Consider the following 14,962-nt stretch of genomic DNA (forward strand, 5'->3'; position numbering starts at 1 on the left):
CAGACATTGAGTGCTTGCCGGCTGCTCTTTGCTTTCCGACGGCTGCCTCGTCAGTTCTGCCGACAACCCTAGGAGTAGGTGTGGTTATCCCCGTTTTACAGACGAGGAAACTGAGGCCTGGCAGCTCTTTTCAGCCCACGGGTCCTGCCCCCGTGCTGTGATAAAGCCACCTTTTTGCGCCAAAAGGAAAAAAAAAAGGGGGGCAAAAAGAAATGGAGGCCCAGAGAGGCTAGGAGGCTCCTCTGAGGTCACACAGCCAGGACGCAGCACAGTTGGGATTTGAACCCAGACGTTCAGAGCTGCACTGCCCTCGCTTCTGTCTCCCTGCCTTCGCCGCCTCGGCTGTGACTAGAGCACGCACGGGGGGGGCCGGCAGACTTGTCACCAAATGTCTCCCGTGTGACTGGCAGTGGTGTCCGTCGTGACCGTGGGTTTTGCAAACAGCCTCGAGCTTCGCTTTCTGTGGCTGCATTCCCTATCGCCGCTTGTCCCCAGGTCTGTTTGTCCGTCCTAGCGAGTGTCCTGCTGTGGGACAGTGCCTGGGCACGGGCTCATCTCTGAAGCACCTTGTGGCCTGCCTCGGCCCAGGGTGTCTTAGGCGGCAGGGGGGACATTAGAGCGGCGTCTTCCGCACCCTTCTCACACGAGGGTCCTCGCCCTGCAGCGTCCTTCCCCCTGTGCTGCCTCTCACCCGACCCCAGACTCTTCACCCTGCTGGGAGGGAGGGGTCATCAGACTTCCCTTGTCCCTCCCAGGCGGGATCTGCCTCCCCACTCTCAGGGAGACCTCCACCAACTCGAGGGTTTGGGCCTCAGTTGGGCTCTCTTTCTTGGTTCTTAACATCCTTTCTCCAGAGAAGTTGTTCTCGAATGTGGATGTGACCAAGGCAGCCGCTGCTCCAGACCCTTCAGGGGCTCCCCGAGGCCCTCGCCACCGCCAGGGAGGAGAGCCGGTGGTGTCTCTTTTCGGCTCTCCCCACGGCCCGGCCCCCGGCCCCCAGCCTCTCCACAGTGCGGCCTGCTTCCTCCTCCCCGCTTGGTGCTCTCCCCCCTGAGCCGTCGTATCTGTTCTTCCCGAGCACTCTGCCTGCTGGCTTCTCCGCTCTTGCTCCCTCCCAAGCCCCGCTCAGACCTCTGCTGCGACACCAGCTCCTGTGGGAACCCTCTCTCTCGCCCTCGTGCCCCTGGTCTAAGTTGGGAGCCCTTCCTTGGGCGGGGCCTCCACAGCCATGGCCTGTCGTGGCCCCTTGGAATCTAGGACTCAAATCTTGATGCTTCTGTCCATCTGGCTGACGGTTCTTGCCGAAGTGAAGGCAGGAGTTTCATTTGTAGGATTTCTTTCAGCCAAGGAAATTCGCAAGACACTTTGCAAGCGTTCTTACTTAAGTGGTCTCCTTGTTAATACTGTCCTTTCTCAGTGATTCCCAAGGAGAATCGAGCATTCATATTCCAGAACTAGTTGGCTGGTTTGGGAGGGCGGCCATCCCCTTGCCCACGTGAAAAAGAAATACAGAAGCAATCCTCGTTCACACAGACGTGCGAGGCTTTAAATTCGTGGTGGTTTAGCCTTCTGACACTTCTTAGTCCTAATGCTTGGTCCTCAGCGAAACTCTGCCAGCCTCTAGCCGGGCAGGGGCACCTGCTTGCGTCACAGGCTCGCATCACACTCGCTGCCCTCGACGCGCCTCGCATCGAGTGTGGAGCTCCTCTGTGCTGCGAGAGGCTCGGGGCCTCTCTTTCCCTGAGGGACAGCAGCCGCCCTGGGGACAAAGGCCACAGCCGCCCCGACTTGGCCTGGCCCAGAGACAGAGTGAATGGCAGAGTGGGTAAGATTTGATTTTAAAAACAAGACTGCCAGATAGGTTGCTAGATAAGAAAGCTTTTGCTGATCAGCCTGCTTTAATGTAGCTTCTTTAAAGGTTGCGTGCGTACGTGAGTCCGTTTCAGCTCGAGACGTGGATGTCATGGCCGCTCAAATCTAACGTGGGGTTAGATTTTCTGTAAAGATTTTCTGATGCTCCCGTGAGGGAGGCATTCGGTTCCTCCCAGGAGGTTCTCGCAGATACTGTTCGTTGGTAATCGTGTTGAAGGTTAGGATTCCAGGGATTTCTGTTGGAACCCTAAGCTTGACTGCCCCCCACTAATCATGAGCCAGAGGAGGGGGGAGGGGAAGGGGAGCCTCCTCCACCCACGGTGCCATTGTTAAACGGAACCAGTAATTGAAAGCTATTAAGCCAAATTAATTTGCCTCCTGCAGGAAGGTCTCTGATGAATGAAAGGCTTGCTAATCAGGGAGGGAGCCGGGCTACCCTCTGCGGTCATCAATATTTCATGGCCGTGGGCGGTGGCAGGAAGTTAGCTGTCCTGGCTCCCTGACCTTGAGCGATACAAAGGTAGGACACGGCCAGCAGGGTTGTATTTAAAGGGCTTGTTACAAGTGAAATTTGCAAGATGCGCCCGTGGGTTCATGGAATTTATACCCTCAGCTAGTGGGAGGTGCGGGGACCCACCCGAGACAGGCCCTGGTCCCTAGTGGGGAGTGCAGCCGTGTCGACCACGGTGGCAGAGCCGAAATGTTTAGCAACGGCTTTGGGGGGTAGGGGCCGATCTGTAGTGTCTGCCGATTTCTGTGGTGTCCGCACACCCCCAGCTTGGCGAGTTCAAAGCTGCTGAACCCAGACTGGGGAGATGTACACCAGCAGACTGCCGGAGCTGGGGACCCCAGCCTGCTGCTCCCACAACTCCCTGATCCTCCCTGGGGACCGGGGGGGGGAGAGCCTCCCAGGCTGTTGCGGCTGCAGAAATGTAGATGTGCCCCCGGCAGCACTCACCTGCATTGGATTTGGCCTCTTGACAGAAGGCACTTAAATGTCACTTGCTTTGAAAGATGAGAAAAGAAGTTAACGTGCCTTTCATTTTGTTCTTTCTTCTCCCTAGCTGCTATTAACTTAGCAAAGCTGAAACTTTTCAGACACTATTACGTCTTGGTGAGTAAAAAAAAAAAAAAAAAAAAAAAAAAAAAAAAAAAAAAAAATCCTAGATCTGTAAATAAGCCCAGGACAAGGAGTAGAGCAAACAGACTTCCCAAGAATTGGCAAAAGCCCAAGAAGTGCTACCTGGAGCCGTGTGGGTTTCATTTTATCCAACCGAACTGTGTCTTTTGAGAAGAGAAATTGAACAGCTGAGTCACTTCTTTTTAAATGTTAGTTTTCGGGGCGCCTGGGTGGCTCAGTCGGTTGAGCGTCCGGCTTCGGCTCAGGTCATGATCTCGCAGTTTGTGAGTTCGAGCCCCGCATCGGGCTCTGTGCTGACGGCTCAGAGCCTGGAGCCTGCTTCGGATTCTGTCTCCCCCCCCCCCCTCTAACCCTCCCCTGCTCACGCTCTGTGTCTCTCTGTCTCTCAATAATAAATAAACATTAAAAAAAAAAATTAAAAAAAAAATGTTAGTTTTAAATTTGGCTTTAAATACTCAGAGAAGTAACACATGCTTGATGTTTTCCTACAATGCAGGGACTATAGAGACAGAGCAAAAGCCCTTTCTGACCCTGACCTTCTCTCCCTCCCCTCCCCTCCCCGTAGGTCATGACTGGTCCCAGTTTGGTGGTCATTTCTCTAGCTGCTCTTCAGGCATATTCCATACACGGCCGTCCTTTGGCTTGCTCGTTTTATCCGTTTACAAAAACGAGATCACGCCTACAATCTGGACGTGAGAAGTCCCCGTGAGCGGACGCCACAGGCGGGAGTTGCTGTAACTTCTTAGGATAACAATTTCTTGGAATATACGAGGCGTAAGCTCGCCCGGTGTTCGCTTCCTGACTCGGAAAAGAAAGTTTCTGAGTCGTCTTCCACCTGTGGTTGGACCTTTCTTCCCTGCAAGCGCAGCCACCCCGGGCGAGGTCCCAGTGGCCATCTCGGCGAATCCTTGCCTCTCTCTCCATCACTAGAGTACTTAGTGTTACTTAGTGTCGTTGGTACTTCCTCTCCGCGTGGGCCTCAGGCGCTCACAGCGTCTGCTCAGGAGGCTAAAGCAGCGTTGCCATTACTCCTCAGAAACATTCCTCAGAGCCTGGGAATAAAAAAAAAACCTTCGGGGATGGAGATCAATGGGGTGTGTGTGTAGAAAAGGCGAGGGAAGGGTGACTGGGGAGTTCAGAGCAGCCACACCAAATGTTTTGTCCCCCCAGCGTTGGGTGGGCACCTGGCGATGAGAAGCCTGTCTCTGCCCACGTGTTTTTTGGTTTTGGTTTTTTTTTTTTTAATGTTCATTGATTTATTGTGAGAGCGAGTGAGCGGAGGAGGGGCCCAGAGACGGGGAGACAGAGGATCCCGAGCAGGCTTTCTGCTGCCGGGGCAGAGCCCGATCCCGGACTCAGTCTCACGAGCCGTGAGATCGTGACCCGAGCCGAAATCAAGAGTCGGACGCTTAAGCGACTGAGCCACCCAGGCGCCCCTCTGCCACGTTTATTCATTAGCCTCAAACGGTTGTGCTCGGGTAATTCTGTTTCTCCTCTGTGGTTCCTTGGCGAAAGCCAGTTGCTGGAAGAAGTGCCGTGATTTCTGTGTTGATTTGATTGCTTATTTCTTTTTTCTCCTCCTAGATCGTATGTTACATATACTTCACCAGGATCATTGCGTTTCTCCTCAAACTGGCCGTTCCGTTCCAGTGGAAGTGGCTGTACCAGGTGGGTGCGCGACTCGGTGACGTGGAGACTTCCTAGAGCCACTCGGTGCCAGAGGGCGCTGTAGGAAGCGCAGGGACGTGAGGGGCTCTGAAAAGATACCTGTGACGACAGGTTGAAGCAGGGCGTCGTACGCGTCCTCTCGGGGCAGCGTGCTCCTGGCTGGGGCGCGGCACACCTTCCGGGGAGACCCTGCCCTGGCGTTTGAGCGGCCGGCGAGCCGGGGGTCGTGGGGGGGCTGGGCTGGTTCGTTTCTAGTTCCACGGCCTTCCGAAGAGCAGCGTGCTGATCCCTTTGTGGGGGTGGGTTTTGATTTGCAGCTCCTGGACGAAACGGCCACGCTGGTGTTCTTTGTCCTAACGGGATGTAAATTCCGTCCGGCCTCAGACAACCCCTACCTGCAGCTCTCTCAGGAGGACGACCTGGAAATGGAATCAGTGTAAGACATCTCCTTTCTCGCGCCTCCTCCTCTGCCCGGGGACCCGACGTAGCGCAGAGCAGTGCCGTGTGACCTGGGGCAGCTTCTCCGTGCGTCGTGTGGCCCCAGAGACGGTGCCTCTGTATTTAGCAGAAGGACGTGGACGCCTAAGCCCCGGGCTCTCCCACTCCTTACTTGTTGACCGACGAGCTGTGATGGGCCAGGTCCCTTGAGGTGTTTGATGATTAGCCTGGGGCCGAGTTTCAGGGGTGCTCCCTCCAGCCAGACAGGTGGCCTTTCGACTTGTCCCGGTTCAAAGGCTGAGCCTCTGCCCGTGCTGGGCCCTGCTGGGCCGTCAGGCAGCGTAGGACCGCTGTGTGTGCTCAGCCCCCCCTGCGGGAACAGTGACCGGAAGGCAGATCCCAGACGGGCCCCAGACAACAGCTCTCTGTGGAAGAAGAAATACCTTTTTACAGATAGCAGAGGGGAAAACGGTAGGACCATCGGACGTTCTAGGAAGAGCAGAATCTGAGCAAATAACTTGGCCGAAGGGGCCCAGATGAAAGTCCCGTGAGCGGCCGCGTGACCAGCAGGCCGTGCTGGATTCATCTGTTCCCCTCACGGCAGGGCTTCCCCGGGGGCCACAGCTAGAAGCTGAATGGCTGGGTCATTTGATGTCCCCCATATCCTTTCCATCAGCCATTGCATCGGAAGCAAGGATGCACCGTGAAGGTATTTTTGATTCGTGGCAAAAAAAAATTTGAAAGAGAGAGAGAGAAACCGCACATGCAAGCAAGGGAGGGACAAAGTGAGAGGGAGACACAGAATCGGAAGCGGGCTCCGGGCTCCGAGCCGTCAGCACAGAGCCCGACGCGGGGCCCGAACCCACGAACCGCGAGACCGTGACCTGAGCCTAAGTCGGACGTTTAACCGACCGAGCCACCCAGGTGCCCCACATGGTGGACGTTTTTTTTATTTATTTTTTTTTAATGTTTTATTTATTTTTGAGACAGAGAGAGACAGAGCATGAACGGGGGAGGGTCAGAGAGAGAGGGAGACACAGAATCTGAAACAGGCTCTAGGCTCTGAGCTGTCAGCCCAGAGCCCGACGTGGGGCTCGAACTCACGTACCGCGAGATCATGACCTGAGCCGAAGTCGGCTGCTTAACCGATTCAGCCACCCAGGCGCCCCACATGGCGGACGTTTTTTTAATTTTGTTTTAGGTTTTGTTCCTCTGTGGCAACACGTGATGGCGGTGGTGACCGTTTTGGCAGAGGGGTCTGTGTGTGTTCAAGTCGGGGCAGGGTAGTGGGGACAGGGGGCACGAGTCAGGTGGAGCCTGGAGAGGGTGTGGCCTTTATCCTGGCGGCTTTGGGAAAGTCGGGATGTCGAGGGTTGTCCATTGGTTGCCTCAGCTGCCGCTGGCATTCTGAGGGAGGACCACTCTGATGGCGCCGTCTTCTGTGGCCGGTCAAGCGTGAGCCGTCCTGTCGTCGTGAAGGGGGCTGCTCTTCGGTGGCTGAAAAGCCAAGTATGTACCAGCCAGAGAGTCAGACCACAGAGGGAGGTTTCGTTCAGGGTGGTGCCCCTGGAAAGGAAGTCGGGGAGCCGAGTGAGGCCAAGTGCCTTTAAGTCAGCAGAGAAATTGTCCTGGGGCTTCCCTTTGGCTGAGAGAAAGTTCTGCCGGAGAGAAAGCCCCGTGGGCTTAACACGATGTGACAGAGCGGAACGGGCCCGAGGTGGAGGGACGCTGCCGTGACAGCCTGCCGTCCGCACTCACCCGCAGCTGGGTGTGAGGGCCGATGGCAGCTTCTCGGGGACACCACCGCGCCCCAGGCTGCCCGCTCCCTCTTCTGCTTGGAGCTGCTGTTCTGAACGGCACCTCTTGAGTCTTCCAGAAACAACCGAAGCCACAGGCGAGCAGAGCCACTGTGTTTTCTAGAAGGTCGGGAGCTCTCTGCCATCCCCCTCGGAGGGTGTTTCCTCAAGAAAGGAGCTTGCTCTGATCCTCACCACAGAACAGATATCGCTTCCTCTTGGTGGGAGGGACTACTCCCTAGGCCTCACACACCCGAAACCAATCCTCCTGACGAGTCTTCCCCCCTGGTGGCACACGAGCTCTGCCCTGGGCCACTCACCGACCTTACTGACTTGCGATTCCGGGTAGTTTCTTTTCTTCCTGTTTTCGCTTCCTTTCTCTGAAGTGTGGTACATCTGGGAGGTGAGTCTTGACGGTTGAGCCCAGGACAGGCCGTGCTCCTCCCGGGGTCGAGTGCTCCCACCCTTCCTCCGGCTCAGGCCTCGTCCGGCTTCTCCCGCTGAGCCTGCAGAGTGAGGGTGCAGTGAGAAGTAGCCGACTTTCTGTCTTTTTGTCCTTTTACTTCTGTGCACACCTCTCACTGGGCTAACCAGAGCCTTGCCCATTTTGATAAGAGAATTTATCCTAAAAAACTCAGGTTAGAAAGAATGGCGTGCGTGCGGTTTTCGGCGTTCAGACTTGGCCACAGCCCCCTGTGCTTTGCATGTCCTTGAAGATCTGAATTATTTTCTGCTGTCTTGAGAAGTCAGAACGGAAGAAACATTTGGTGTGGGTTCCAGGGCCGGGAAGCTGCCTCTCTGGGGTTCCCGTTGCAGAATGCTGGCCTCAGGGTTGCGGCCAACCTTTTCCCACTCAAGTGGGTATGTAACAAAAGTGGAAATGGGAATTCGAGACTAGTAGAATTGTTTCTCGACCAGTCCTCCCCACGTTTCGAGTCCAGAAAAGAATTTTCAGTTGGGTTGTACTTTACAGTTGGGTTCCAGAAACGGATGTGTCCGGGGGCCACTTAGGCCCAGGATCGCGGTCTGGTGCAGCAGAAGGGGCAGCCAGTGCCCGGGGCTCCCTCTTTTATCTTGCTTGTGTCCAGTAGGCCTGTTCCGTTGCGAACGCAGATAGGGTTCTGCTAGGAAAGGAGATGTAGAAGGGAAGTGGGAGGCGGCCGTGGGACCATCCGCTGTCTCCAGCTCTGTTACACTCCCCTGCTCCTTCTCTCAGGCACATCCCTGCCCCACTTTCCTCTCTGTCCTCCACGCCTCTCCCGATCCCGCAGGGAGCACATCAGCTGGGCTCCACACCTGCCACCGTCACTCGGGCCTTGAGGCCGGTGGCCTCCCCGAGTCAGGAGTGGCCACTTGGGCTCGAGGAAGTGCTTCCCCGAGCAGGCACCGGAGGCCACGACAGCTCCGGGTGGCTCCGTCAGCCCCGCAGGCGGTTTGGAGCCCTGCCCCCAGGGAGCTCCCGGTGTCCCTCGGGAACGGTGTGCCGGGGCGCAGACCGCACCGCCACAGGAGGGTGCGCCCGGAGCCCAGAGCAAGGGCGACGAGGAGCTAGTGAGGCAGAGAAAGAGCGAGCAGAGGTGAGAAGGACAGAGCCCGCCCTCTCCCGACCTCACTGTCCCCGTTTGGGAAGTGAAAGGTTACGGGCGCGCGGCGGCCCCGGAGGCTGAGCCTGCCTTCCCAGAGCTGCTGTTGGGGCTGGAAGTCACTGCGGCCCGTTGCCTGACCTGAGCTCGGAGGGGCCTCTCCTCGCCGTGCACCGCGTCGCCGAGCTCTGCCGGCTGTGCTGCGGGTGCTGCTCCGGGGGCCGGTCACCTGGTGGCTTTTCTGCCGTCGTCCCCCCTTCGGCATTTGCGCTCAAAGTGGGACCCGCAGGGAGGTGCCCGCGGAGCCCCGAGGTGGCCGGAGCCTCACCTCCCGTCCCTGCGTGCGGGGCTTTCGGGCGCCTCCTTTCTCCTGCCGCAGCGTCTGAGCCCCAGTCGGCGGGGGCCGGCCAGTCTCGCCTGCCGCACCTGGGCACCAGATGTCCTTCTTGCTTCCCAGCGGTTTGCTGTGCGACAGGACACGGAGGCCCGCCGGCGTCACTGCCATCCGCTGTCTTGACCTGCTTCCGCCCGCCTCCCGTCACCTGCTCTCGTTCCCCCTGTGCCGGCACACACCCCGATTCCTCCGGCCTTGGGGCCTTTGCCCTCTTCTCGGCGGGTGGGCGCACCCGAGCCCAGGGTCGCCTCGGCCGTCTCCCCACTGACCACTCCCCAGTCCCCGGCTCCGGCCACGTGCCTCTGGCCATCTGCCCCCCATCACCCAGGCTTGCGCCCCCTGCATCCCTTAAGGGCCTCAGCGGCACAGCCGGCCACCCGGTCACCACCGGCAGAATATGGCGGTTGACCTCAGCACCTACCTCTTCTCAGCCCACCTGGAGTGAGTGGCCACTTCTCGGGGACCCGATGTCGTGTCTCCTCCCCCCGCCCCCGCTTACCCCAGCGGCCCCGCCTTCCTCCGGCCCGCACGACAGAGCAAGGGTTTTCTCGGCTGGTTCACCAGCCAGAAAGCTGCATCTGATGAGGGAAAGACAGGGGGCAGGTGTGTGTCCCAGGCCGCAGCCCGAGCCCCACTCGGGTCCCGCGAACGGGCTGCGCTCTCTCTGCAGCCAGGGCCGTAGCCCCACGCGGCTGCTGTCACCTCGAGCAGCTCTGGGAGACACGAGGCTGCGTTTCTCGTCAGACCTCCGGCGTTTGGAAAGGCCGTGCTGGGTGTGGAAAGCCTCTGGTTCCCCTGGGCCTGCAGCCACTCCCCCCCGTCCGTCCCAACCAGAGACAGCCGGTCCCTTGAGGAGCAGCCGTGCGTGCGCGCGCCTGTCGCCGGGGAGAGCCGTGCCCTGCCTCCCTGGCCGACGGGAAGTGACGCTGGGTCACGTGGCCAAGTGAGCCGGTTTCCTTTGTCCGGGGGCCGCACGTACACTCACTGACCGCCTCCGCGGGAACCCCCCGGTTCCCCCGAGGTCTGCGTCTTGGCGGCCCGCCTTGTCCTGACTTTGCCAGAAGTACAGCCAACCCGTGAGTCTGAAGGACTCTTGTCTGAGAAAAGTCCCAACTCTGGGGACGACTGGATGGCTTTGAGGCTCGGTCACAGCAGCAACATGGTGGCAGGAATGAAGGGTGGGAAAGGGTGGAAATTTTCCCTTCCCCCGTAAAATCATTTATTTGCCTTTAGCTCCAGCTGGACCGACTCTAGATATGCCACGTATAGGGCCACCGAGTTACCATTTGTAGGTGAGAGGATTTGGTAGCTGGTGGAGGTGGGTGGGGACGAGAGTCCTTGGACAGACTGAGTTGCCTGAATTTATTTTACTCACTGGGAAATTCTCGTTGGTCTGGGCACATAGGTGCCTCGTTGTTTTCTAGAGTTCCCCTAGTTTCTTTAGGTTCCAGAGGTTTCCTATGTGCTCCTTGCCCCCCACACGTAGCCTCCTGGGTTACCAGCATCCCCCTCTAGAGCGGTAGGTACGTTTGTGATAGTCGATGAACTTCAGCCTGACGTGTCGTTATCACCCAGAGTCTGTCACTTACCTCAGGGTTCTCTCCTGGTGGCGTGCATCCCGTGGGTTTGGACAAACGTGTCATGCCATGTATCGGTGTGACAGACTTCGAGTGGTTTCACTGCCCCGTGACCCCTCTGAGCTGTGCCTGCCACGTGGAGCCGTGTCTCTGCGTGATGTCTCCTGCTCCGAAGCCGCCCGGTCCCTTCCTGGGTCCAGAGAGCATCAGAACCTGTCCAGCTCACAGACTGTGAGGCGGGGGGTTTTCCTGTCGTTGACCCCACCCTCTCGAGAGATGCCGTGACCCACTCCCTGGAAAGGGCCGCTGTGCTTGGCTCGTCACGCTCCCGAAGCTGATGTTCTTGCGTGTCTGACCTATGCATTCGGCACAGGGCTCCGTGGCGCCTGCTCGCCTCTAGGCACCGGCAGAGATGAGGCCCCTGTCCTGGGGTCACAGCGGGGAAGCAGAGCCACGTGCTTGTTGAGAGCCGCGCAGCCTGGCCCCCCAGGTTTGTAGGCAGCCGCCGGTTCCCCATCTCTGACGGCCAAAGAACCTTTGGGCCAGAAGGTTCCTCTGCACCCGTGGTTGTGTCTCATGACTCAGAAAGGATCCGCGTGGCCGGTTGTTCCGAATGACGACACCTGATGAGCTCTGTGTTCGCAAAGTTCTGATACAGACGTTGCTCTCGTCATCCGTGTAGATCTGCAACATAAAAACTCGTGGAGGCCGCGACAGGGAGAGAGAAGGAGAGAGGCCGTCACTGGCCGTAGTAATAACAGCTGGTGTGCATTGATTGGGTGCTTTGGACAATCTCGTCTTTCTCTGATGACGGTTCTGAGAAGCGTGAGTCATTTCTTATACTTGAGAACAGGGAGGTCAGATGACTTGGCAGAGGTCACACAGCCAGCCCGGAGCGGGGTCAGGACCCAAACCCAGGCCGGTCTGTTTCTAGAGCCGACACACGTAAACCACCCGGCTGTGCTGTGGTGACGATGGCCTTTTGCTCCAAGACTGAGATTTTCCCAATTTTTTTTGTTCTCCTCATTCAGAGTGACGACGTCAGGGGTGATGGAGAATATGAAGAAAGTCAAGAAGGTGACCAATGGCTCGGTGGAGACCCCAGGCGACTGGGAAGGCACCGCGTGATGGAGCAGCCTGGCGGCGGGACCGTCGAAGAGAACCTTTAATTTATTAATAGTCCTAGTGGTGACCCGGGGCGGTCGGCACCTCCCGCCGGTGACGCCACAGAGCACGTGGCCGGGAACAAAGCGCCACGGAAACCTACTTTTTTACTCTCTTCTATGGAAACTGGACCTGTGGCTGGTCATAGGCAGCTAGAAATCTCCTTCAGGTGGGAATGGTTGGGGGGGGGCAGTGTAGCCAGGAGGAGGATAAAAGGAAGACTCTGTTTTTAATTTATATTTCTTTCTTTTCTTCACTGGGAACTCTCCGGAAATAGGTAGTCACGCCCCAGGTGTGTCACGGCAGAGACCTTGGGGGAGGGGGCAGGGGGGCGGCGGTGCGAGGCCGGAGCTGGTCACGGCTCGGGAGCAGGGTCGCAGGAGCCGAGCACGGGCTGAGGATACAGGGACAGAGAAGGGAAAGAGAACGTATCGTCGCAGCTTTGGGGGACAAAAAGGAATGAAGTTAGGTTATTTTAGAAAGCAAAGCCCAAGCCCAATTTAGTGATATGGAGCCTGCCCCAGGATTCCTGGCCCTGAGTGTCGCCCCAGACCTTGATCCCAGATTCTGAAAGTGACCAGGAACCAGCAGCTCTAGAGGCCCGGTGGTCGTCTTCCCAAAGGGGCTCTGTCGTCTGAGGGCTGAGTGTCACTGTTAGAGTCACGGCTCTGGGACCGTGGTGGGAAGTGCTTTTCTTGATTGAAGGGTGTTTAGTGTTGTCTGACGGGTGGGCAGAAATGTATTTTTCAGCTCAAGAAGCATCATCCAGTGGGGTTTCCTCAAACAGCTGGCTCCTCTGACCGCCCAGAGCAGGGCCACCTCGCTTCCCTCTGTGCTTGTGTTCGCGTCTGTCTCGTGTCATCAGAACCCGGGGAGAAATGGGGAGGAATCTTCCTTAAGGAGCAGCTGGGGGCAGAAAACGTAGTGTTTAAGCAAGTACTTAAGTACAACTAAGTCGTCATCGTTAAAAAGCTTTTGCTGTAAACCGGGTAGGCTTTCCAACAGGAACGGAACAGACTCGTGCCTGTATCCCCGGAGCGTGCATGCGAAGAGAGCAGGTGTGGTTGAGCAGAGCTTTACCCTCAGGGACTGGCGATGGCGATGGCGACGGCGAGCTCTTCCTCAGACCCCGCAGAGGGCCCCTCCCAACGCCCAGAGCCTAGAGATGGACACAGGTAGCCGCTTCCCGGGGGGACCGGTGGTGCAGCTGGTAGCGAAGTCATTTGGATAACGGGACAGGCTCGGAACGTCCCCTGTGACGCAGGGAAGGAGGGCTTGGCAATGATTTCCCAACGTGGTTTTGGTCGCACGGGCCTGGGGCAGGAGGCTGAAACGCGGCCTCGTCGGGAATGCTCCCGGGGTACCGGGACCCCTTGCCTGCCTGGGCCTCTCGGGGGTGGACAGCGGCCGTCTGCCGGGGTGGTTTTCTCACCCCTGGCTTGGGGGAGTCCGTCAGAAGCCGCAGGACTTGGGGGTGGCACTCAGGACCCCAGGCTTGGGCACCTGAGCAGAGTCCTCAGAAAGCGGTTGTTTTCCATCTCCTGGGCCGCTTTCTCTCCCGGATGAAGGGTCAGGAGAGTTTTCACGTGCTCACTTTAGTCCCCTCTGTGGTCTGTGAGGCTCTTCCTGCTCGAAGTTCTGTTGTGGCCAGGCCTGTGGTGCAAGGAGGCTCCTTCCCGGGCCGCTGCCGCTGCTGACCCTGCCACAGATTATAGGGAAGGGGCCATGTGTCTCCCCACCTTCAGGAGTGAAGAAATCTGCCCGAAGTATTTACTTAAGGGACCTTTTCTCTTTTGCTTCCTTCCTTCCTTCCTTCCTCCCTCCCTCCCTCCCTCCCTCCCTCCCTCCCTGCCTCCTTTTCTTTCTGTCTCTGTAGTCAGGTTGGGGCTACAGGACAGAAGAAGCAAGTTGCAGGGAGGACGGGAACATTAAGACTTTGCTTTCGTGGCATAAACACGGTTCCAGTGCTTCTGAAATGTGTCTTGTGCTGTGGCCCAAACCCCCGTAGGCGCTTCCCTCTGAGGGACGCGTCCGCTGTTTGTCCTGCGAGCAGGTGTTCTGGAGCAGGCCGTCGTAGACTTCTTGGCAGGACCCAAAAGTGCAATGAAAGCTTCCCCCTGGAAGGGTCCCCGTGGAAGCGAAGCAGTGAGGGAGCGAGGGAGGAGGAGAGCGGCCGTGGGCACCGCCGACCTGACGGCCGTCCCGGAGCCGGCCGTGGCGCCCGCCTCCCTCTGGCAGAGCCCGAGCCTCAGCCACCACGGCGGGGCGTGAGCCAGCGCGTTGGGCTTCTCTGTGCGACACGTGTGCCTCTCGGCTCGTGCACACCGCAGCTGAGTGGCCGCACGTGACCACCTGACCCCTCCGGAACCGGAAGGTGCAGGCGAGATAAGGCAGTGATTTAGGAACAAAGGCCGACAAGACAAGTGGGTCATCTGCCCGCAGCCCATGTTGTAACTGGCAGGTGTGAAGCGAGGCCAGGGATCAAGAAGAATCAGAACCCCCGCCCAAGATCGGGAAAACTGGTTCTCCCGCATTTTTACAAGTGATTTGTGCTCTCCATCCTGTTCTGTAAAAATATCCTGTCTTTGTCCGTCACGTAGTAGCTGTGGCCGGCGTTCAGCTCTGCCCCCGAGGGAAGGGCACCGACCGATGGGTTCCAAGCCGGGCAGGTACGCCGGCCCCTCCAGCAGCCCGGTATTCTCGGCTACGCGGGCTCCCCGGGACGCGGGGCTGCAGTGGTTAAGCCCTTCGGTATTCCAGGGATCGGGCCGGAGGGACTGGGTGCACGTCGTGGAGTGATCGGCAGTATTTATAGCTTTGTTGTGTGCTCCCGCTGCCCGTTTCTGCCCACGCGTGCTACCCGTGCTTCCTTTGAGAGCTCTGCTGTGGACGGGAAGTGCGGCCGGCCGCGAAAGTTCAGGAAGGAAGGGGGTCTGTTTTCCTCCAATGAGATGTGTGCGTTTTGCTAGAAAGCTACTACTTCGACGATAAGAACAGTCATCGATCTCTTAGTCCTGGCTCTTAACGGTGGCCGGGGACTCCACCAGCCTCCTTGTCGGTTCCTTGCTGCTTTAAAATTTCAGTAGCAGCGCACTTGAACCTGCCGAATGCAACTCGGGTGAATCGGAGGCCCATTCTCCCCTTAGGAGGTGCTTCCTCTAGTGTAAAAAATGGTTTCTCAGGTCATAGCCTGAGTCCGTTCCGTTTTCTTCCAAGAAACCACTTTGGAGTAAACTATCCAGGTTTGGTTTGCTTTCGCCCGGACACAGCCAGCCAGCCAGCCCCAGCAGCGCGGTCTCGTCGTAAGTCTGCTCCGGGCGCCTGTCGAG

At 57.9% G+C, this 14,962-nt stretch overlaps 1 protein-coding gene across 3 annotated transcripts in view; it reads left to right on the forward strand.

The window, feature by feature from the left end:
• GPR107 (G protein-coupled receptor 107) overlaps positions 1-11,870 on the forward strand; it is a 64,740-nt gene extending 52,870 nt beyond the window's left edge. For all 3 annotated transcript variants that reach the window (XM_042914275.1, XM_042914273.1, XM_042914274.1), the window contains exons 15-18: positions 2,937-2,986; positions 4,598-4,681; positions 4,999-5,117; positions 11,501-11,870. In XM_042914275.1, coding sequence (XP_042770209.1) covers positions 2,937-2,986; positions 4,598-4,681; positions 4,999-5,117; positions 11,501-11,597 — 350 coding nt within the window. In that variant the 3' untranslated portion in view covers positions 11,598-11,870. The remainder of the gene's footprint in view (positions 1-2,936; positions 2,987-4,597; positions 4,682-4,998; positions 5,118-11,500) is intronic.
• The last annotated feature ends 3,092 nt before the right edge of the window (positions 11,871-14,962 follow it).

This window comes from Panthera leo, chromosome D4 (genome assembly GCF_018350215.1).
Source record: "Panthera leo isolate Ple1 chromosome D4, P.leo_Ple1_pat1.1, whole genome shotgun sequence".
In the NCBI taxonomy this organism is placed as follows: domain Eukaryota; kingdom Metazoa; phylum Chordata; class Mammalia; order Carnivora; family Felidae; genus Panthera; species Panthera leo.